This window comes from Desmodus rotundus, chromosome 2 (genome assembly GCF_022682495.2).
Source record: "Desmodus rotundus isolate HL8 chromosome 2, HLdesRot8A.1, whole genome shotgun sequence".
Lineage (NCBI taxonomy): Eukaryota > Metazoa > Chordata > Mammalia > Chiroptera > Phyllostomidae > Desmodus > Desmodus rotundus.
Genome location: NC_071388.1, coordinates 184,951,658 through 184,975,526, shown reverse-complemented (window position 1 = coordinate 184,975,526; position 23,869 = coordinate 184,951,658). Strand labels below are relative to the sequence as shown.

Genomic DNA, 23,869 nt, shown 5'->3' with positions numbered 1-23,869 from the left:
GCAGTTTTATATTTGTTCATTCATTCACTCACCCATCACTCAACAACTGCTTCTTGAGTGCCTACTCTGTGAAATGTAATGTGTTAGATGCTGGGAGAAATAGAAAAGTGAGTATATTGTAGTCCCTGCCTTGAGGAAATTACAAGATCTTAAGGGAGAGAAGGCACATTTGTAATCACAACCATCTACAATTCAATGAAGCAAAATAGCAACAATAATGTGTATCTACCACATGCCAAGACCTGCTCTAGATGCTTTAATTATTTCATCTTATGTAAATTTCATGGGGACTCTGAAGGCTAGATATTATTTCTCCTTTATGAAAAAACTTTCCAAACGAGCAAGCTGAGGCTCTGAAGTTTTCAGCAAGACTTGCACAACTGCACAGCTGAAGCAGAGAAGAGTCAGGCTTGGGATGCAACACTACTTGATTTTAATGCTCCTCTTCTTTCAAATAAACACTGTCCCTAAGAAAAACGGTAAGTTCGCCATTTACTGAACATCTCCGTGCCTGGAACTCTTCTGAACGCTGCACATCAGTATCTCACGTAACCCTCACCAGTGTGTTATGGTGCTCCAGCTGCTACAGACCCGTCTTGCAGTTAAACAAATGGAAGACAGGAAAATCAAGTCACTTGACCTAGGTGATATAATGGAAGAATATTCTTCCAATTTAGGTGGTTTGGGAAGGTATAATGGAAGAAGTGAGGTTTTCTGAATTCCCATTGAATTAGACCAGCTTATGCAGAAGGAGGGTTTCTAGGCAAGGGAGATGGGGTTCAGAATGGCACAGAGACAGGGAAGGGCTATGGTGATCTCAAAAAAGGGAGCATTCCAGAATGGCTGGGGGATACAGGTCATCTTGGCCCGAAGTCAAAATTACAGTTGGGAAGCTCGGCTATTGTCAGGTGCTATCAGTTCAAGAAGTTTGAACTGTATACAGCAGGCAACCCAAAGCCATTAATAGTTTTGTAGAGTGGAATGGCTGATCAAAAGTTATTTATTATTTACTGATTCCTTTACCAACCTGTTATATTTAGCAATCTCTACTTAAGAAATCACGATTTCACAAATTATTTATTTTAGATTCTCCCCAAGAACATGAATAATTATAGCTTCCATCTAAACAGCCAATTGTTGTTTCTTTTTTCTTAAATAAAGGCTCTTTTACGTGATCTCTTGAAAAAGCAGGTGTTTATGCCACAGCCCGAAGCACTTTAACTTCTTCAACTTTCTATTCTAAAATCAGACAAAGGGCGCAAAGGAGGAGGCAAGAGTCTGAGACTGGGAAAGGGGTCGAGCTCCTTTGGCCATCACTCTGAAGTCAATTCATATGCACTATAAAGTCATTAAATAATTAAAGTACAGAGCAAGAGCAGGTAGGTGGGAGAGAGTGAATGGCCAGAAAAAGGACCTATTTGTTCCATTTCCACCGAAGACTGGATTAGAAATATTATCAGGCCAAAGGTACCCCGCCCCCACCGCTCCGACCTGTAATGTAATATATACAACAAAAATGCAAAGTGAGGATTTTGTGAATTTCATGAGTGTGGTTACAAGTGTTTTCTGCAGTCACATGCCCCGTGGACTTGGAGAGGCTGGCAGTCACCCATGCCATTTGTGCCCCTCCTCTTGAATTTGTTTCCATGACGCCCAGCACTGGTGACGGCCAGCTCTCCCCCGCTCTTGTGCTGCTGTCTCATGCCAAGATCACTATGAGGTACAATTTGCAACCAGTGATCAATAAGAAACGAGGAGAAGCTTCTTGAATGGAATTGTCTGGCATGACTCCCAGCTGGGCAAAGCCTGCGTTCAAGTTGGCCTTCTTCATCAAGACAGTATCCAAGTCAGCAATTTTCACAGATGGCATGTCTCAGAGCATTCTGGGCTTCCAAAGGCTACTGAATGTATTATCTGGGGTCTTGAACCCCCAGAGCTGGTCAGTAAATAACACTGAACGCCTAGAGTGAGCCAGGTGCTTGCTTCATAAATACTACTTCTCACAACAGTCTAAAAGACTTCTCATTGAACAGATTAGAACGCAGCGGCTTGAAACAGTTAAGTAGCCTGATAGCGCATTTAACCCTGGTCTGACCCACTCCTGGGTCTTGTAATCTTTCCACTCGGCCACCACCTAGGCAGGTGATCCCACTCACAGTTACAACAACAATCACTTCAGAACTGGTTTGAAAACACACATCCTCAGGTCCAACCACAGAGGTACTGAATATCTACAGCATATTCCTATTTAAACATGTACACTTATACCCATGTTATATAATTATCTATTTATTTAAAACAAGGTTTTTTTAACCTTGGCACAACCGACATTTAGCGCCGGATAATCCTTTCTTGTAGGGGGGAATCCTATGCATTGTAAGATGGTGAGAAACATCCTTGTTTTGTACCTACTAGATTCCAGTAGCACCTCCAACAACTAAAAAGGTCTTCAGATGTTGTTAAATGTGTTCTGGGGGAAACATCACTTCCTGCTGGGAAGTGCCCGGGAAATTTGGAAAAAAGCATATTCGGAGTTGGTGTTTGTAGATCACAGGCCTGGGTAAGTCACTATATAAAGAATGTGGAAGGAAAAAAGCAGACTCTGAAGATGATAGGTCGAGCATCCTTTCAACCTGCAGGATTTGCCAGCCTATGTGAAAAGGAACTAACCTTGGCCCCCAGAGTGGATGTGCTGACCTGGAGGCTTTCCAAAGCAGGATGCAGCATAACATATGTCCAAATGAGAAAGGAAGATGACATATGTGCTTTAGAAATTCTAGAAAATACCACTGACTTATAAAAGTTTGATTTTTCCACATTTTTCAGAACACTTTTGACAAATTAAGTTATTTGTACACTGCCTAGCCTCAAACTAGTGCGCAGTAAATATTCTGGATTCACGTAACTTTTACTTATTAATTGTTTTTCTTCAGAGAAACTTAGCTGTTAAAAATCACTTTATCAAAGAAAAATGTACAAAATCGAGGCCTTAAAATATTATTGCCATTTCATTTCATGGTAATAAAAAGAGGGACTTTAAGAGTACATTCTCAAGAGTGGTTTATCCAAAGGCATGAAAACTGTTGATAAAACGAGTACTGGACTCTCATTGTAAATTCTAGTCACCAAGTGGCTTTCCACCCGGTGACAGTCACCCAAAGCTTCCGTGGAAAATGCTCTTATGAGTTCCGCCACTGCTGCAGGTAAACGCCATTGCCTCAGATACATCTGTATCTCTGAGTGGCGTGAAGTTCAGTGCGTAACCAAAGCTTGTCGGTTATGTGGAATACATTTGTATGTGTTTATTAAAAGAAAACATCCAGATAAACAGAATTTAGAACTGCTTTCTTAGTGGTTTTTTAAAAAAAATCAGATCAAGTATTCTATATATTTCTGTGGGATCGCTCTAAGTAGATTAGTATAATTTCTTTTTAGAATGTATTTCAACTGTACTATAATTGAATACAATAATATAATATGTCACTCCAGGGTATTTGAATATAAAAGTATCCTCTTAAAACACTTTTTAAAGAGCTGGTGTACTTTAATCTTAGAAGTTTGTCTAAACGACTGTTGGAAAGCATGCCAGTCAAGTGATTCATTTTATGTATTAACCCAGCTCAGTTGACAAGTAGTTGCTAATACAGCACTTCTAGCATTGATTCCGGCTCCATAAAAGGATGCTGGCTCATAAAAAATGCTGGCATGGCATTAGGATGTAGGTGTTCCCATCTCTTGTCTGGAGGAATACAGTAATGGGCCAAATTTTTTGGTGACCACAAGCATTTCTGGGAAGATAGGTATTACAATTATCAAATAAATGTACTGATATCAAAGTCACCAGCATGCCCCTGTGTCTCACCCCCTCATCCTTCTAAATTAGAAGTAAATCTTGAAATACAGCCTCTGAAGGAGGGGTGGTGGGGCGTAGCCACTATGCTGTGTGTGTTTGTGCGTTCTTCCCTCTCTCTCTCCCCCCACCCCCGATTCTTATTCTAGGAAAGGAGGCCATCCTTACTGTAACAGGAGCCCCAGTAGTCAGTACTGGGCTATGGCAAATCTTTTCATTCATGGAGATGGTTAGCACTACGAAAAACAAAAATCTGATAGCTCTTTTCTGCCAGCATAAAATGAGAACATGACCTTGTTCTGAGACACATCATGTAGTAATATTTTTCACAACTCCTGTGCAGTGATGATCTAATAAGAATCTAAAAGTAATTAATTGGATCTCATTTAGCCAACCAAAGCGTTATTCAAATATACATTTTTATCAGAATTCTAAGGGAGCCATAAATTTGGGCATTTTGAAAAACTGGGATCTAATCCAGTCCAGGATCTGATCAGGGTTCAGTGGTAATAATAAATTGGAACTATTAAAACTGGGAAGACTTCCAACATTTTATTTTGCCCACACCACAGGACCTAGCAAATTCTACTGCAGAAGACAGGGATATGCAGTGAGGAGTAAAACCATGCTGAATTAATCATTTGAATGTAATCATGCCAAAACATGGGTGTTTTCAACAGTTTAAATACTGCCAAAGTTTAAGTTCAGTAAATAATTAATTATAGAGAGTCTCTTGGCATATTAAAGAAATCAACCTTCTGGTTTCTTAAAATAAGCACTCTTTTTAGGATACAACAATGCAAAAATCCTATCAATTCATTTGTTGCTCTATGTATTTAGGAGGGTAATACTTACGTAGGTTACAACTAAAATATTAATTCAGAATATAATACTTTCATTTCCTTTCTTAGAATACAATAAGCATCCTCATTTTCAGCAGGAACAAATGTTGGCTAAACTCTAGCCTTTTTCTGGTTTTCATTTCAATTTCCAGTAACATAAAAATTTCCCAAAATTAAATAAAATGCTGAGAGGCTGGGAATAGATTTTCACCCACTTGTATTCTCAAACTATAAATGGTTTCTGAATGTTTTTATTTCTCTAAAATGCATTTCGTTTATGTGGGGAACTTGCAGCTGCATAATTAAATCTCAGTTTGCCAAATATCAAAAACACATGTTATTGATTTAAACTAAGGGAACAGGCCTACAAGCAGCTCAGCTGATAAGGCAAGGGAGAAGCCTCTGCAGTTCTTGGAAGGCTTCCTAAAAGGCAAGAAAACTTAGAACCTTGAATTCAGACACTGAACCAGATTAACTTTCCTAAATCTGAGCTTCACTTTCACTTAGACATTCCGTTCAGGCCAGTTGTTGGAAACGAGAGCCATATGTTTTCATACTTCTCAGTCCTGGAACTGGAGAGGTCGCCTCTTTTCCCCTCACCTCTTCATTTACCCTCCTAAGATTCTAACAAGACCTACAAAAACAACATTTCACTAATGCACTGAATGAGCTCCCCTGCAAAATAAACTCTGACAATGGTATAAGAGTAATAGAAAATGTTGGAGGGCAAACTCATATCATTAAACTCCCCTCCCCGTATTAGTAAAACATTTCATTTAGTGAAATTTTATTTCAGGAATATGGGACTTTAATGGAAGACAGCCTTTGGTGTCAAAGGAGATTTTTTTCCCTGAGTGCAATAATCCTAAATAAATAAGGGGAACATATTTCTCTTTACCTGACCTCCACCTGACTACTGAGAAGGTATTAAAAATACAAGTACAACATGCATGTAGTTAGGTACTTTATAGGTCCAAGAATCTGGTGAATTTCACACTTTGCAGAAGGTTACAAGTTTAAGTTCAAGTCTCAGAATTAAACAAAAAAATATGTTCACCAACTGGCTAAGATTATCTCTTGCTTTCTGATTAATGCACTAATTTACATAATCTGAATGTTTGGAAAATGCTAATTCAATTTAGCTTGTTAAAAAATTCTAGAAGAAATAATCTTTGAATACAATATTGAATTCATCTTTCTAGCGACGGACATAGGCATTTGGAACTAATGTTTTCTTATGGCCAATCTCACTGAAGCATGGAAAAAATGAGTTTATTTAAAACAGGGCTTCACTGCAATGGACTGTTTGACTTGTTTCAGGAGGGGACACATAATCAGCCCAGGAAATCAGATATGAGACAAAGGAGACCCTAATGCACAATGCTGAGCCCGAAGCTCAGGCTTATCCACTCAGATAAGAATAGTGCATATACTACCACAAGGATCAATGTAAGTTCAAGAAAGGCCGCTCTAGGAAATTCAAAGTAAATGCTTCTTTACTTAGCTATTTACATATTTCTCAAACCCTACGATCTGGGAAACACTGTAGAGATAATCGAAGGACAAATGCAGCATTAACGATATGCAAGATGGTTTTCGATGGTATGTGGCTTAATGTATTTAATTACATTAACTTCCATGATTTTTCATTTACATATGTTTTATTTATTTGCATATATATAAATATAAATAAGGCAATGGAGGCAATATATCAATGACTGAAGCTTATGAAACTCTGATCTAGCCCAATACTTCCCCGATGCACTAATTCTTTCTCATTCAGCTCCTTATTAGACATTATTAGACGTTTCCAGTGGCAACAAAGTCACTGCCTCATGAGCCACTCTAATTGTCAAGATGTTTTGCCTTCTACTGAGCTGAAGGCTACCTCTCTTAAAATAATTCTTCATTAGTGTCTTCAAGAAAATAAGTGAATGAATGAATGAATAAGGAGAGACAGAGAGAGAGAGAATGGATGGTATAAAATATGTCTAATTCCTCTCCTATGGGCAGGTTCCTCAGTCATGTGACATCAGCTAACTGTGCAGCCTGTGCATTCCCAGGTCCTTCAACACTTTAAAGGCCTAGGATTTAGCGCTGCCATTCTTTGTGTGTGAGAGACGCATAGGATATTCCAGGTATTACCTAAGCTGTATCAAACTGGAATTATTGTTTCTCCCTTCACTTTGTACATGAACTTCCATCGTGAAGCCTAGGCCTGGATTAAGGTTTTTGGCAGTCGTGTGCTCATGTTGACTCATGCTAAACCTGCCCTCAACTAAAACCATCAGGCAGATTTCTCATATATTTGGTATTAGAGTCAACCCTTCCACATCCTGTGTTTGTACCGTTCATTTCTGGACCCAAATGCAAGGCTTTACATATATTCCTATTAAGTTTCTTCGTGTTTGATTCAATGCACTGTTCCAGATGCTTCTGTCATCGGACACATTATCAACCCCTGCAGCTTCTTGGCATTCAAATACGACCAACAGTCACCATCATTCGATGCCAATTTCAGCAGGCCAAGGTTAAAAATAAAGTTTGAGAAAAACTTTTTTCTTGCAAGCTTATCCTGATGGAATTTTTATTAGCAATCTTGGGGTACAGTTTTTCAAATAGCTAACAGTCCCTTGCAGGGGTGTCCAACTTGTGGCCTGTGGGTCGCATGTGTCCCAAGGTAGCTATGAATACGGCCCAACACAAAATCATAAATTTTCTTAAAACATTATGAGATTTTTTTGTGATTACATGTCCCAATGTTTTTAATGTGTGACCCAAGACAACAGTTCTTCCAGTGTGGCCCAGAGATGGCTGGACATCCTTGCCTAGGGTTATGTCATCTGGCGTATATTTCTCTGTGTTAGCTGCAGGACATGATGAGACAATCGATTCTAATGTCCAAGAGAGTACGCTCACTCTTTGTGAAGTCCAGAGATTTGAACAGGGGTTGTCAACCACTACACTGACTGTGTGAGTGGGAGAAGTCATTGTTGGGGGAGGGGCTGCCTTGTGCATGGTAGGATGCTTAGCCTCGTCCCTGACCCCTGCCCAGTACATGGCAGTAGCGACTCTCTCCCCCACCCCCTACGCCCTCAAAATTGTTACAATCAAAAATGCCAAATGTTCCATGGGGGACAAAATTGTGCCCCCCTCATGCCCCCACTGAGAAACACTGTTCTGGACTCTGCATTCCTCCAATCTAATCTAGTAACTCAATCCACTTGTTATGAATAAGCTATTCATATCTGGTACCAAATAGTCCCATATCATATATTAGATATGTGGATAAATAAAAAATGAGATATGGACATCATAATAAAAATAATGGGAGAAATGGAGAGGTATGATATAATCTTAAAATTTAAAATTGAAGTTAGATTAACCCTTAAGTGAAAGAGTTACAAGGAAATTGAGCCTTCAAACAGGAATGATATGATTTAAAAGTTTATCTATAAGGATTTTTGCACCTGAGTGCTCATTGAGGTATTAATATTTGGAACAGTGAAAAATGGAAGAAGACTATATGTTTGACAATAAAAGGTAAATAAGTTATGGTATATTGATCTCACAGAATATTAGGCAGTCATCAAAATGACGTATTTTCAAAACATCAGTCACATGGGGGCAATGCTCATGATATACTGCTGTGAAAAAAGTAAGCTGTACGAGTATATGCTGTATGGCTAGCAAGCTGTTAAAGGAAATATATACATAGTAAAAAGATCATAAAATATTAATTGTGGTTATAAAATTATGATGAAATTATGCATGATTTTAATAATCCTCTTTATACTCTTCTATGTTTCCTAAATTTTCTTAATGAACTCACTGTTTTTCTAAGTTTTCTGTGCATGGGAGGTGCTGGGGGGAGTGACCCATACTCCCTTAGGTGGGAGCACTGGCAAGGGGTCCTCCTGTGTGTTCACAACCCTGTGCTAGTAAGACAGGATGCTCCCGAGAAGGTTTAGAAGAGATGATGATATTTTTAGACTGTTATTCAGTCCTCTTGGGAAAAAAAAATTGTGTATCATTTTTCATAGAATAAGAATAGTGTAATGTTTCAACCAATTCCGGTCCCTCCAAGTCAGTGGTTCTCTGACGTTAGGATGCTGAAGAATCACATTGGGCTTACATATTAAACACAGATTCCTGGGCTTCAACTCCCAAGAGTCTAGTCCTGTAAGTCTGGTGTGGGATTCAAGCATCTCCACTTTTAATAAGCACTCCAGGCGATTCATCCTGATGCAGGTGGTCCTTGAATCACACTTTGAGAAACGCAGCTATAGGAAGGCTGTGGTTTGCTTTGGATGAGTACTTTTTTGCCTCTATTTTTGATAATTTCTTCCTGGTTATGCACTAAATAGAGTTGGTATAGCCCCTCGGTGGTGCAAACTGGCTCTTTTGAAAAGCAAACCCAGCTCACTGTGTTCACCAATCTCTGAGGAGCAGTGGAGACTCCCACCATAGCCGATTTCAGTGGTTTACCAACTAGCTCACAGAATTCTCGGAAGCTTAATGATTGTCTCTCACAAGCTGGTACAAGCTGCCTTCAGCACTATACGGTATACATTTATTTAAGTGCTTTAAGTCCTTTGTAAAAGAGATATGTTAATGAAAAACTGTGAAGTCTAAGATAGTATAAACCAGCAAGCAATGGGATGGCTTGAATCATCTTAAGATAATAAATTCCAACTGTTTTAGAAAAAAAGACAACTTTATGAACTTTTATACGCTATTTCTTTTTTTTTTTTTCCCATAGCCACGCCATGAAGAGTGATGCACTCGCTGAGTTCTTTAAGAGTTGTGAATTGGTTTCCTACGGATGATGGAGAGCTAAGAAATGGGACTCCAGGGTTGGGAACAATGCCAAATGTTCAGCCTCCACCTCCACCCACTATGGCCCTCGGGCCCCTGAGCTGTTGAAATGCCCATGGTCATTAATTCTATCGCACACAACCATAAAATCAACTCCTCCAACTTCTTCCCCTCACATAAGATTGAGACAATGTTGTCTCTAGGAAACCCCTATCAGATGTGTTTTATGTGTTCACGTGTGGGATGTAGCCTAAATGAAGGCTAATAGCACCATTCATACAATGTTTTGACCAGACATATTTAAAAAAAATTGGACCTGAAGCCCCTATAGCCAGCTGAGGTGAATTTACAGCCTTGCTTTAAGAACAAAACTCCCTCAGGCACCTGCTTCCTAAAGGCAAAACCAGAAAGGAAATGAACTCTTGCTTAAAGACAACCCACCTTATTTTATGGGTTATCAATTTTCTAGCTGGCACACAGTTCTCTGGCTACTCGGAGTAACCGCCGCCCCCCATTTCCCGCTCCAGTCCCAAGCAAGTATTGAGCCGCACAGAATATGAAGTCTGCTTTCTAGCAAACAGCTCAGTTTGCTGAAGATGAGCATATGATGTGGAGCCTCAGTAAGGAAAGCCAAGGTAGCAGCAATGACCTGTGATGCGGGCTTACCACACAGATGTCTTTGCCAGCATGTGCATTAAAACCTTAGCCTGAGTTACGTTTTACATTCCAGGATCAGCGCAGCGTTGGCTACGATGGAGAATTCATCTTTCTTGTTCTCGGGCAGCTCTGTCAGGTGAGTAGTCAACAACAATGGAACACACTTGATTTCCTTTTAACTGCTCCACTGACCCTGGGACGGAGCTTATCAACCTCTCAAAAATGAGAAAGGACTAAATAGGTTTTTTTTTTTCCTCTTGCTATTGATAAAGTCAGCCAATGGGAATATTCTACAAGATAAGGGTCAAAGTTTAACAGTAGACACTCTTAGCCTGCTCTGTGCTAGAAAACAATGAATAAGTATGATTTTATTAGTACACATACTGGAGTATTAAAATAAGTATGAGGGACTCTTTAAAAAGAAAAGAGCTATTGTTACTGAATGAAAAGCAAGTGAAAAATTGGGCAAATCTGACTTGATACATGATGAAGTCAAAACTGAAGACTTAAAATTATATGTTAGTTTTGTCGAATCTCAGTTTTTCTCCAAGCTTCATTTAGTTTTAAAGGTGAAGAATTTTCAGGAGAAATATGAATATTCAACTACATGTTTCAAAATCAGATATTTATACATCTACTTGGGAGAAGTGCCAGAGTTAACATCACAGGTCTGTGAAGGACCTCTTGCCCGAATGGGAACTTAAGCTCCTGCAACGGGAGAATTCAGCCCTTACGAACTGTCATTATTTCAGTAAATGGAACCGGCCCTTTAACAGATGGGCAACATACTTTGCAACTTGCTGATAGCCTAATAAAAGACACTGGCTTTTAAAAAAATGAAGGACATGAACTTCTCAAATTACAGTACCCAAATGGATTTAGCAGAATAAAATTAAGAAGGCATACAACAGTTTAACAAAAATTAGAAACAGACTACGGAAATATGATAGTCCTAAACAACGACATCAAAATGATCTTTTTATTAAAAAAAAATGGGTTGTTTAAACCATAGGGAAAATATGCACCGATATAGTCAAAACCAGGGGTAGCATATTATGAAATTATAAATAGTGATATAATAAAAACATGAAGTTAATTTCTTCTAAAATACAATAAAAGTCCGCCAAGACAGGCAGTCTCCTTTTACATCAGGTGCCTTTCCCTTTGTATCAGTCAACCCCTATGCTTCTTAAAATAAAATGTCTGCAGTTGGTTGCTGCAATAACCAAGTTAAATACAGGCCATGGGCTGAGCTAGAGCAGGGGCGCGGCATTCCTGCTCACCTTTCCCGTTCCTCCTTCATTTTTTCCAGCTCCTCTTCCCTCAGGCCGCCGTGCTTCAGAGGACCTTTTGGCTCAGCCTTGCCAGCCTTATCGTCTTTCTTTTTTCCAAATCTAGTGGAACATGAAGGGGGAGATGACTGTTAACAATGATTATGCTCTTCTTGTGGTAAATTGAAGATATTTATGAGATGAACTCATTAAATCATAATTTTTATTCTAAGTTATACAAGATCATGTTGCATAAAATAGAAGCAAAATAAGATACTGAAAGCAGAAAAATAATAGTTACTGAATTCTCTCCCCTCCACCCTCCTTTCCCACGCTGATACTGATTGTGCAGCATGCACGAAATCATGTGGTCAAAGAGTAAAAATGTCAAACCATTAACTCAGTAGCGATTAAAGAAATGAAAGGTTATCATTAATATATAAGTAAAACTGATCGGCTTCCTAAACAGGCCTCCAGGACCCCAAGTGGTTTTGACATTTAAGGTTAAACTCATGGGCTCACACCAGGATGGTGCTGCAAGTGACCTTACCAAACATCTACTTCAATACTGTCACTTTACTGATGACGAACGGGAAGCTCTGAGAGGCCTTGGGCCTTGACCAAGACCACCCGACAAGCTCAGGACAGGGCTGGGGTTAGAAGCTGGGTTGCCTCCTACTCTGCTCTCCTTCCTTCGCAGCACAGTCAGTCCCTTCTGTGGCCACAGGCTTCCTCAGTTCTTCCAGGGTTGGGGTGCGCTGGCACTCCTCGGTGCCCGGCATATTTGTTGTTAACTGAGCGCAGCAGCAATTACGATGCCTTATTTTTCCTCTACTTTTATTGAGACACAATGGACGCATAACGTTGTGTAAATTTAAGGTGCACAATGTGTTGATTTTATAATTTACAAGTTGCAAAATGATTACCATGATAACATTAGCTACCAATTCCATCCCAGTATATAGTTTACCTCTTCCATTTTGCGGTGATTTAAGATCTACTCTTTTAGCACGATTCAAGTACATGATACTTTCTTATTAGCTATAATCACCATACTGTACATTAGCTCCCCAAATGTGTTCATCTTACAGGCAGAAGTTATGCCCTCTGACCAACACCTTTGCATTCCCCCACCGCCTAACCCCTGGTAACCACCACTCTGCGCTGTTTCTCTGAGTTTGTCTTTTTCAGATTCCACGTATAAGTCGTACCATACAGTGTTTGTCCGCTTTGTCTAAATTATTTTACTTTGCATAATGCCCTCAAGGTCCAACCAAGTTGTCGCAAACCATGGATGTCCTTCTTTCTCCTGGCTGAATAATGTTCCATTGCATATGCAGGGTGGGGCAAAAGTGGGTTCACAGTTGTTCGTATAGAAAAGAATACAATCATTAACAAATAATAATACAAGCACAGTCGCTGTGTTTTGGGTACCCACAACTGTAACCCTGCTTTTGCCCCACCCTCTGTATATATACCACATCTTCTTTATCCACTTGTCTGGTGACAGACACTCAGGCTGTTGCATGTCTTGGCTATTGAGACCACCGCCGCAGTGAACGTGGAAGTGCAGATATCTCGGCAAGGTCCTGATTTCAATTCCTTTGGCTGTACACTCAAAATATACTGGATCATATGCTTCCTGGATTGCTGGGTCATATGCCACTTCTAGTTTTACTTGCTTGAGGAATCTCCACACTGTTTTCAATAGTGACTGTACCAGTTTACCTTCCTACCCACAGCCAAGAGTGCACTGGGATTCCCTTTAAAAGAACAGCGTGCTTCCTTAGCATTTGTAGGAAAATATAATTGCACCTTTGAAGTTTTAAAAAAGCTATTAAATTATTAGTAGGACACATTCTTAAATGACAGGCATTTTTCCCCAACAGATACATTCTTCAGAAGCAATCTCCTATGGTCTTGGTATCAAAACACATTATAAAAAGATAAAATGACTTGATGCTTTGCTGAAAGCCAGGAAAAAAATCACTCTAACCTAAGGACATTTTTCAAATTCCATATTCTCAGGATGACTGCCAACACCCCCCTCCACTCCCATCCCTGTCCCCTAAGATCCTGACAAATACACGGTGAGTCAGAATCTCCTCACAGGAGGACCTGGTAAGAAACTCGTGTCTCGTTTTGTAGTTCATAAAAATGGATTAATATTTGCTTTCTTTTCTAGATTGTGTTTCAATCCAAAGCAGTAGTTGTTAGTCAAGTGGCAGCTCTAAGTATCACACATGGAAGACATCACCGCTAATATCCATAGTCTTGTTATTAGAATACAGACGGCTTCGTGCTTTCTTCAGAAGCCTCTCCCAGGCTTGACTCTTCTGCGTATTTTTTAAATTTATAATTCCAATTAACAGACCCTCTTTCATGAATGTTCTCTCCATCGGCCTCTACTGCATTTCTTCCCTTGTATCCAGTCTAGTTTGGGGATCTCAGTTGATCCAGCATCAGCTTTAACTACATTATCCTCAGCCTTTTTTTTCTCTGTCTCTTTCCTGCCTCCCTTTCTGAATTTAATCTTTCTCAATGAAGAAATGACCTAATATCATTTATAGACGTAAATAGGAAGAGAGAAAAAATACAGACAAAATATAAGAACATTAACCTTCAAATATAATTGAGATTTGTTGGTATATTTAAGAGTTCTCTTTAAGCTACAAAACAGGAGCTATCTAACTAATGTGTGTTTCCATGACTATATTCTTTAGTTTTTCAGACCCATGCAGAAGGGTCTTAGGAATCAACACTAATACTCTAAAATTCTTTATGTAACCAGTTAATACCTTAGTACCCTCAAAATGTCATCAAATATAGTAATATTTGGTCAAAAAATAAAAATTGTAGGGAGTGAGGGTAGAATAGTGCTTCAGGAAGCTGATAAGGGCAAACATGTTGCCAAAACTCTATAGATATTAGGCTTGTTTTTTCTCCATTTCTTAAATATCTTCTAAATTTGGAGGTTTTGGATTTTCTGAGACAATAGTAGCCTTGTTTTTGAAGGGTAAAACTAACTTATGCCCTAGTCTACCTTCATCTTTATTACTATAACCAATAAAGTGTTTTCCTTCCTGCAGCTGAAACATTTCACTTGTACTACAGTTCAAGAATAGCTTACTACTCCCATCATAGTGAAACATGTTTGATAAAGAAAAGGTTAGTTTTAAGTAAATTCTGCAAAGCATTTCTTCTTAGCAAGAATCATCAATAATAGTCAAATTAACCAATTCCACAAATACTATAAATGTTTTGATTCCAAGTTCATGATCATTTAGTAAAGTTTCCAATAAGAAGGACAGCAATAGCTGAGTCATTTACTTTATTGTATAGAGAGAAGAGTCAAAGAACAAAATTGCAAAACAAAATCTTTAAAAGGACTCCCATATTGTTCAGATGAGGAAATTAAGACCCGGAGAAGTTAACCGCATTTTATTTATTCACACACTGATTTTTTTTTTTATTCCAGTTTTGCAATCAGACAACTTAACTCCCAGCGGTAGATTTTACAAGCTGTGCTCTGCTTTTCATAGCAGCCTCTTTGGGGGTCATTTCACAAACATTCTTACTTTCACTGACACACAGAAAGAGGAGTTGCTGAAGTTGGAATACACCAATTCATCTCCCCATTAGCTATTTTTGTAAGAAGAATCACGAGGGCCCTAAAGGGCCGAAATTGCTGTTTTGCATTCTAGGGTTTCAAATACCCACTGCATTCCAGGCCTCCCATTATCTATTAGCTAGGAAACTTGAGAGCTGGCCATTCTGGGCTAGGTGCCTTGAGGAAATTGCTTATAGGTCAACCTTGCTTTATATAAAAGATATTTTCCTGAAAAATTCTGTGCAACCATATGGTTTTAATCAATAAAATCTTATGTTCCATGTACCTGGGAAGCCTGTTTAAAGAATTTTATGATGGATCTTTTTGTAAAGTGGAAAAATCACCTTTCAACATACCCTTTATGTAAATTTAGAATTTCATGAATTATAAGTTTGCTTAAAACACCTGTCCCTGTTCATTTCTATAGAGAGGTTATATGAAACAGCTTCATGGAAAGCTAGCTTGCTTGCTTTTTTCTTCTCTCCTTCGTGCATTTGTTTTAAAAATATGTATTAGACATCTCTTTGGTGCCATAGCACTTGGTGTAGGTTGATACCAGACACTGCCCTCATGGAATTTACATTATAATAGAGCAGTCAGTTACCAAACAAATGTGTGTGTGTGTGTGTGTGTATGCAATTGTAAGCTGTGAATAGTGCTATGAAGGCTGTTAAGAGAGACAATACTAGGATATCGGTCTGTTGGGGAAGCGTTCAGTGAAGAAATGACATTTACACTGAGACTATAAAGGTGAGAGGTTCAGACACGCAGAGATGGGAGGTGAGCCTTGGGGATGGAGGAACCGGTACGGGCAGAGGACCAGAGGTGGGAAAAGCTTGGTGCATTCTAAGCCATGACAGAAGGCCAGAGTGGCCAAAGCAGCCAGAGCAGAGAGGGTACTCGCATGGGACCCAGCTGGAAGGGAGGACAAGGACCGCAGAGTGCGGGTCTGAGAGAAGCTTGGAGTTTATTCTAAGAGTGACAGCAGGTCATTTCTTAGTAACTCAAGGGACAGATGAGCTAGTTAAGGAAACTGGGAGATTTTAGGAGTTGTTACAGGGGAAACCAAGTCATTTTAGGAAGTGACACAATGTGATGTACATTTTATTTTATTTATTTATTTTTAAAGATTTTATCTATTTATTTTTAGAAAGAGGGGAAGGAAGGGAGAAAGAGAGGGAGAGAAACATCCATGCATGGTTGCCTCTCCTGTGCTCCCCACTGGGGGCCTGGCCCACAACCCAGGCATGTGCCCTGACCAGGAGTCGAAGGGGCGTCCCTTTGCTTTGCAGTATGGTGTTCAGTCCACTGAGGCAGGCCAGCCAGGGTGTGATGTACGTTTGAATAGACCATGCTGGTGGCTGGAGCAAAAATCAGCAAGTAAAAGCAGTAAAGCTAGGTGGGGTCTGCTGCAGGGGTGTGGAGGAAAGACAATGGTGGCTTAGGCTAGAGAAGTGGCCACTGAAAAGAGAAAATAGTGATTTGGAAGTGGTGGGTCAAAGGAGAGGAATCAGAAGTTCACTTTAAACATGATTACATCAAAGAACATGTATGAATGATCCATGGACACGGACAATGGTGTGGGGATTGCCTGAAGGAGTGGGGGGTGGGCTGGGTGGAGGGGGACGAAGGGGGAAAGGCTGGGACAACTGTAATAGCATAAACAATAAATACTTAAATTAAAAAAATAAACATGATTATTTTAGTATGCCTTTAAAAAACCCCAATGGATGGGCAGAGGACCAGGACAAAGTCCTGAGGAATTGTAACGTTTAAGGGCTGGATGGTAGGGGTGGGTGGTAGGTGTACAAAAGAGACAGAAAAAGAACAGCCAGCGGGACAAGAAGGAAATCAAGAGAGTGCAGTCCAAGGTCGGCGAGGAGAAGAGTGCTGCAGGAGGAAGACGTGGTCAACAGGCGGAAGGAACACTGCTGAGAAGTCCGGGGAGGTGAGGACTGAGCGGGATCCGTAGATTGGGCAGTTTGGAGGCACTCGTCACCTTGGTGGGGTTCAGTGGAGTGGTCTGAGCAGAGGCCACATGGGAGTGATCTCCAGCATGACTGGCAGGTGAGCACAGTTTTGTGTCTGTGTGTGTACAGCCACTGTCAGGAGTATAGCTGGTGGGATGGGAGCTACAGGCAGAGTGGAATGTGCAGGAAGGAGGTTTTCAATTCAGCTGATATTGAAGGACTTTTATTTACTAAGGGGAAAGAAATGACAGTGTGAATGGTTCGAGAAACAGAGAACAGAATAAAGTAATTTTTTTAGTGTGGTAAAACATACACAACATAAAATTTACCATTTGAATGATTTTTAAGTATAGAGTTCAGTGGCAGTAAGTACATTAACATTTTTGTACAACAAGCATCACCCACCATCCATTTCCAGAATATTTCTGTCACCCCTGACTGAAATTCTGTACCCACTAAACAGTACCCCCTTTCCCCTCCCTGGCTCCTGGTAGTTACTATTCTACTTTCTGTCTGAATTTGACTGTTCTAGGTACTTCGTATAAACAGAATCATATAATATTTGTCCTTTGGTGTCTGGCTTATTTCACATAGTACAATGTCTTCGAGGTTTATCCTTATTGTGGCATATATCAGAATTTCCTTCTTCTTTTTTTAATCCTCACCCAAGGACATTTTTCCACTGATTTTTAGAGAGAAGAGAGAAAGCAACATTGATGTGAGAAACATTCATTGGTTGCCTTCCACATGTGCCCCAAATGGGGACTGAACTCGCAACCTAGGTATGTGCCCTGACCAGGGATTGAACCCACAAGCTACGAAATATACCCTGGCAACGTATCAAACTGGCAACCTTTTGGTGCAGGGACCGATGCTCCAACCAACTGAGGCACGTGGCTAAGGCAGAATTTTCTTCTTTTTAAAGGTTGAATGAGCTTCCATTGTATGTACAGACCATGTTTTTTCCCCCAGGAGTGTGCTACACACCCTTAAAAACCCTCCTACCCTCTCCCTTGCTTCTGCAGTCTGCTTGGACTCAGCCCGCCTGATTGCAGTGTCCCACCTTGAATAAAAGCCCTTAGTTGGACCGTTTAGACTTCTGGTCCTCTCGGCTACCTCACAGAATGTACAAGGTGGAAAAGAACCTCAGAAAGGGTTGTAGAAAACTATCAACAACAGATCTTACTTATGGTGTGATTTTGCCTAGGTTGGGAGTCTTTAAACAGCCATCAGAGGAAGTAGAATTCAATAATGGTTCATTCTTTCACTCTATCATTTACTGAACAGCCATTATAGATCATATGGTTTACGTATATGGAATTTAACCATTAACAACGTCCATTGTCAGGTAAGAATCAACTCTTCAATCCAATTAAAACAAGCCCTCAGCATCCTATTGTTTGCCATATAATAAAGATTTGAATAAGATTCTTGGTAGTTATTCCTTAATTTCTGAGCAAATATTTTTTCTGTTTCTGTTTCTTTCCTTGAGTTTTCTACATACTGATGACATTCAAATTCTTCATAGATTCCCATGCACACTGACAAATGATCCAAATACTCAATATGTATAGCTCTATTTCCGGCTTTTTCCACATCTATTCTCTCATTTAATTCACTTCTTAATTCTGCTAAGTAGTGTCTGTCTACAACTTTCCTCCTAGATCCCACTGGGAAGTTTATGCAGCTATTAGCATCCACTCTTCTTCCACTTAGTTCACATACTGTATAAAAGCAATCCCGAACAACGGCTTAAGAGGACTAAAAAGTAGGGCAAGAAAAAAGTGCAGACGCTCTTACTCCAAATTAATGGTGAACTACAAATCCAAGGAGAGTGGAAAGTTTGGAAGAGAATGTATTTTTCCTTCTCTAATCAGGAAATATCTTTAGGTATCAATGGTACACTTGGAAAGGGCTACAAGATCCAAGTCACCATTAATATTAAACTTAGAAATCTCTGGAATGATGTCAGATGTGAAAATGCACAAACCTCACAGACATAATATTTTCTGGAGTTGAATAAGGGTTCATTCTCCCTGTAACTAGCTGACTTACAAACTGCCCATGATATTGCCTTAGCATTTTATAAATTACACAGTTTGAAAGAGCTCAAGTAAAACACGGGGGTGGAGAAGTTCAAAGACCTTTGACTACATTTCCATAGTTTATTCTGAAATGCACCCATAAAAGGTTTCTGTTGTCTGATGTATTCAAATTGTGTTGTAAATTAGCATATGCATATGCCAGAGAAATTAACTTCCATGTATTGTACTCGCACATGGTTTTGTGCATTCAGCTCTCGCTTCTCTCTAAAAGGTAAGTCACAGAGGTCTTTACTTGTTTACCTCAGATGGTTCCCACCGTACTTGGGAGTTAATGCATTGATAAAAATTCAGTGAAAATTCACCAATGAGAGAGTTTTCCCTCCTTTCTGTGGGTACCTAAAGGTACTGCCTGCTTTTATGTTAATGCTATTGATAGAATAATGAACAAATCTGTGTTTGTTGTAAGCCAATCTTGATTAAGGAAGCAAAATATTCAGTTTTATTTTTAGCTTTCCCCAGTGTGCGTGGTTGCAGCGGCTGACGCCCGTGACTGCAGTGGGGAGGAGGAGCGCAGGGACACTCCCTGCTTTCTGAAACGGCGGCGCTGTGTCTGCGCCCTGTCAGGTCCACTCCGTGGCATGGGAAAGGAGACAGGGATTTGCTTAATGGGCTGTGTTCACAAGCAGAAGCTGAGTTGATGATTTTTTTAACAAGTGAGGAAGAACTCAATCTTTAAAATCTTACTTGTTAACTGTAACTGGATTGAGCAGTTGAAGCCTTACAAATAACTTTTTGAATTAAAATTTCAATTTCTGGTATATTGTTTAGACATTTATTTGTGGTATGTTTACTTGTGTTTCCAAGATGAAGACAAGCCCTAAAAACAACAAACATGTGTAATCCCACTGGTATCTTTATCTACTACTTCATTTGTGGCTAACCTTCCCACCAAACCCAAAACAGCTACATGCTTTTCTCTGGGCTGTTCCTAACTCCGGGATGCGTGTGACTCCTAAACCAGTGGCCATGGCCACTCTTCACTCCGAGGCAGGGAATCTTCGGACCTCAAACGTGCTGCTGTTTGCTGTTTAGGGCTGAAAAGCAGGGTGCACGAGGGTGTGGGGGGGATTCTTATAATGTCCTACAATTTCTGCCTAAGAGGATAAAACACCTGCTGGGTAGAGTGTTGGGTGCCTTTCTGGCTCCATTCAACTGCTGGGAATCCTTAAGCTAATTTGCTTTCCCTGCCTGAGGAGCTAGGAAACACAATGAATTTGGAAATACCAGATACATTAAAAGTGATTCTATGGGGTCCAGAAAATACAGGAAAGCAAAACACACATCACTTATACTCTCTCTTCCTAAAAATAAACAAGTGTAAATGGTCTCTGGAAGACCAACGTGTAAGAATCAGTTAAGGATTTTGGGAGCCGCTGGACTTTTGCTGAGTTTTGGTTTTTTTCTTCTCTTTTGTAGCAAATGAAAACTCTACTGTGAGGTTATTAAAGCATCACTCTGTTAGGAAAGAGAGGGGAAAATATGAAAAAGTGGCCAGAAAGTAAAATTAAATGAAAATAAGCCTGAATGAGTGAGCAAGAATGATAAAGATACTAATAAGGTGTGATTTTCAGACCCACACAGGGACTATAAAAAGCTTATTAACTGTCACCGCCACACTGGGTTGGAAGTTATTCTATCCCTCCGCTTTCCAGGAGAAGAAATACTCTTCAGGAGCACAGTGAACTTTGATTAATTGCTTTCATACACACTCACTGGCTTTGAGACATTGTAGGCAAGAGCCTTAGAGAATCAGACTAAATGCTTATGATTTCTGGGAAATATACTTAACAGGAGCATTAAAGAAATAGATCTTGTTGCAGTTTTACATTTTCTTTAATGGTTAGAAAGGCTTTTCTTTTGATTAAATGTTTATTTCAAAGCAGGAGAACATGTGGCTTCTTCCCTTTTATCTTTATGACTGTTAAGTGGGTCTTGGAGCATCTTTGAAGGCTACTAGAGCGCAAAGGCACAACTGAAGGCCAGTGCATAAACCCCTGGTACTGACTCAAACCGATCACATGGTGGGAATTCCCGACTTTGGCCGGTAGCCAGATGCTCCCTTCTCATTTACGCGTCCACGGCATCCCTTCTTCCACTTTCCTTCCGTTTTCTCTACCTCTACATCCCAGAAACCCAAAAACAAGGAAAGGAAAGAGTTCTGAGACCAAATCACACCTCATGTCTAAAATATTTTTCTACCAACTGTGGGAGGTTCCCCAAATGCTAGGGCTTTCCAGTGATCAACCTGCTGGGCTCTCTCCATACTGATCACAGATTCATCCTGCAGAAGGAAATAACACCCCGCCCCCAACCCCGCAGGAAATAGCTGTGAGGTTCATTCATTGGCAGGTGGGGTCATTTCAGCAAACTGCCTGGGAAGGGAAAAACTGACTCATGTTAATGAAATTAAATCCAGGGAGGGCAAACCAAAATTCTGTAGAAACTGTAGACCTCAGCTACACACTAAATATAATGCCAAATACAACTTATAGTCCAATATCACAAATTAACATCTATGTAACTTCTATTAAATCCAAGACCAGAAAAGCAAATGAAAGTGCTCTAACTTGTTGTGTGTAAAGAACAAAAGGATAACATTAAGAAATGACTGCTTTTTTTTTTGGGGGGGGAAGTGTACAATTACTATTCATAGGACTATTTTAAAGGAAATGCTGGATGTTACTGCTCCATCTTCAGAAGTTAAGAGAAACAGGCCATATTTTTTTCCCCCAGAATTCATCTGCACTAAGTAAGAATAAAATGATTGAGCTCCAGATCCAGTCTAATGGGAGTAAAACTTATCTTTATAACTCTGATTAAACAAAAAAAAATTATCACTTCTTTGATGCCCAAATTAGCATCTTTTCTCTAGCATACTGAATTAATTAGTTGAGTGACAAAAGAATTAGTCCACGTAGGATCAAAGCTGAAATCATATTTATCTGAAATTTAAAATTAAGAACACAGCATTAACCCTCTATAGCTCATGTAATATTCTTTTATGTTCTATATATTCTAAACCTTCTGCATGTCACATAAAGTATAACCTGGGCTTTTTAAAACACTTTTATTTTCTTTTTAATATATAAAATCTTCCCTAAAAAAGACAATGAGAAGTTCAAAGAATTTTTTTCCTGGGGGTGGGAAACTTTTCCATTGTGCCATAAAAGTCTTAAATTATGTGGCTTTTTTTTTTGTCAAGCATTTATTATACAAGTACAAAAGAAGCAAAATAATTAATGCATGCTAGGGCTGGTAAGAGAACATTAAACAATAGAAAAGAGTTATTATATTGATTCTCAATAAGTGATACTAAGTTGGAAACTGTTCTTAAAAGGTGGGAGCTCTCTTAACTGGGCTTTTTTTTTTTTCTGTAGAAGAAAAAGCAATTTTGAATAAGGGAGAGTTGTTGGGGGTTAATGTCTGGGATGCCTGGAACTCACACTTAATGGCTTTAAATTTTTTTAATGTGCACACCATTTTTCCTAAGCAAAACAAACTTGGGCGGGCATATTTATCTCTAGTCAGGATGGGACTGAGAGAGGATTCAGGGAAGTAGTACAGAGCAGAGGAGGGCCCGTGCTGATGTTACCAGCTGTATTTGGGGTAGGGCACTATTTTAACCGTTGCTTAAGTGTGAGCTCCTCAAGGGCTAGGGCTGGGTCTCTATATGTTTTCTTGTTTATGCATACATGCATCCATTCAACGAATACTTGCTGAGTACCCTCTTAGTGCCAGATTCTCTAGTAGGATATAAGTAAACTAGTCAAGCATGGTCTCTGCTCTCATTCTTAGTGTGTAACACACAGTAAAAATTCAACAACTACTGCTGAGCTGAATTACAGATGCAGCCTGGATTTCAGGGAGTATATCACTTGTCTCCTTTTTGCATAGCCTCTGTCCTACAAGAAGGACCCAATGGTTCCTCATAATTCAGCATACTATCCTGCCTAAAAGCTCGCAAGCTAGAAGATGCTTTCCCTATAAACACACAAATCACCAAGCCAGCTTAATTTAGGTGTGAGGACACCACGCTAGTCACAGCCTGGATGTCTGTAGCCACAGCAAGATCAAACAGGGGACGGACTGTTACTCACCTAGGAAAGGCAATGAACACTTGGCTATCCAAGTGTCACAGGGGCACTGAGTCACCTCAGGTACCTATGTCATGATGACCGGTTCTTTCACGTTGTAGAAACACCCTGTTTAAAAACACCACGCTAAGTTCCAGAATGATATTTAAACCCAAAGCCATCATTAAAGATGATTAATCTGCAAGATGTCATCTATAAGAAACGTGATATCTATCTCATACTTAGACCTTTAATTTCAGAGTTGCAGAAATTACGACCTCTTTAATCTTAGGTTTCAAACAAAGATCCGTGTGAGGGAGTTGCTGTTTCTCTAGAGTTTTGACGCTACTCATCCTTGTCATGAGTTCATCCTGTCCTTGGCAGAATTCCAAATATTAGCACCTCCACTGGGTACTCCTCAAGAGAAGAGTTCTTTTAAGACAAAGAGGTAATTTTAAAAATTTGAGCCCTAACTTAGTTTATAAGGCAAAGGATCAGATTTCAGTATTTCTATGTTAGGTGTGAGTAGAGTTAATATCCCTTTTATTCTGCAAGTCCCTGAAGAGTAGGCCATAAAACTGAACTGATGCTCAACTCTGAATGGGCTGATAAGAAAAATAAATATCTATCCTGAATGTTTCAAGTGAAATTATACATAACACTTTGCTTATTT

At 39.7% G+C, this 23,869-nt stretch overlaps 1 protein-coding gene across 2 annotated transcripts in view; it reads right to left on the bottom strand.

Moving 5' to 3' along the window:
* Positions 1–23,869, bottom strand: part of PARD3B (par-3 family cell polarity regulator beta) — a 959,988-nt gene that overhangs the window by 172,381 nt on the left and 763,738 nt on the right. For both annotated transcript variants that reach the window (XM_024564159.3, XM_053918986.1), the window contains one exon: positions 11,451–11,561. In XM_024564159.3, the coding sequence (XP_024419927.2) occupies positions 11,451–11,561 (111 nt within the window). The remainder of the gene's footprint in view (positions 1–11,450; positions 11,562–23,869) is intronic.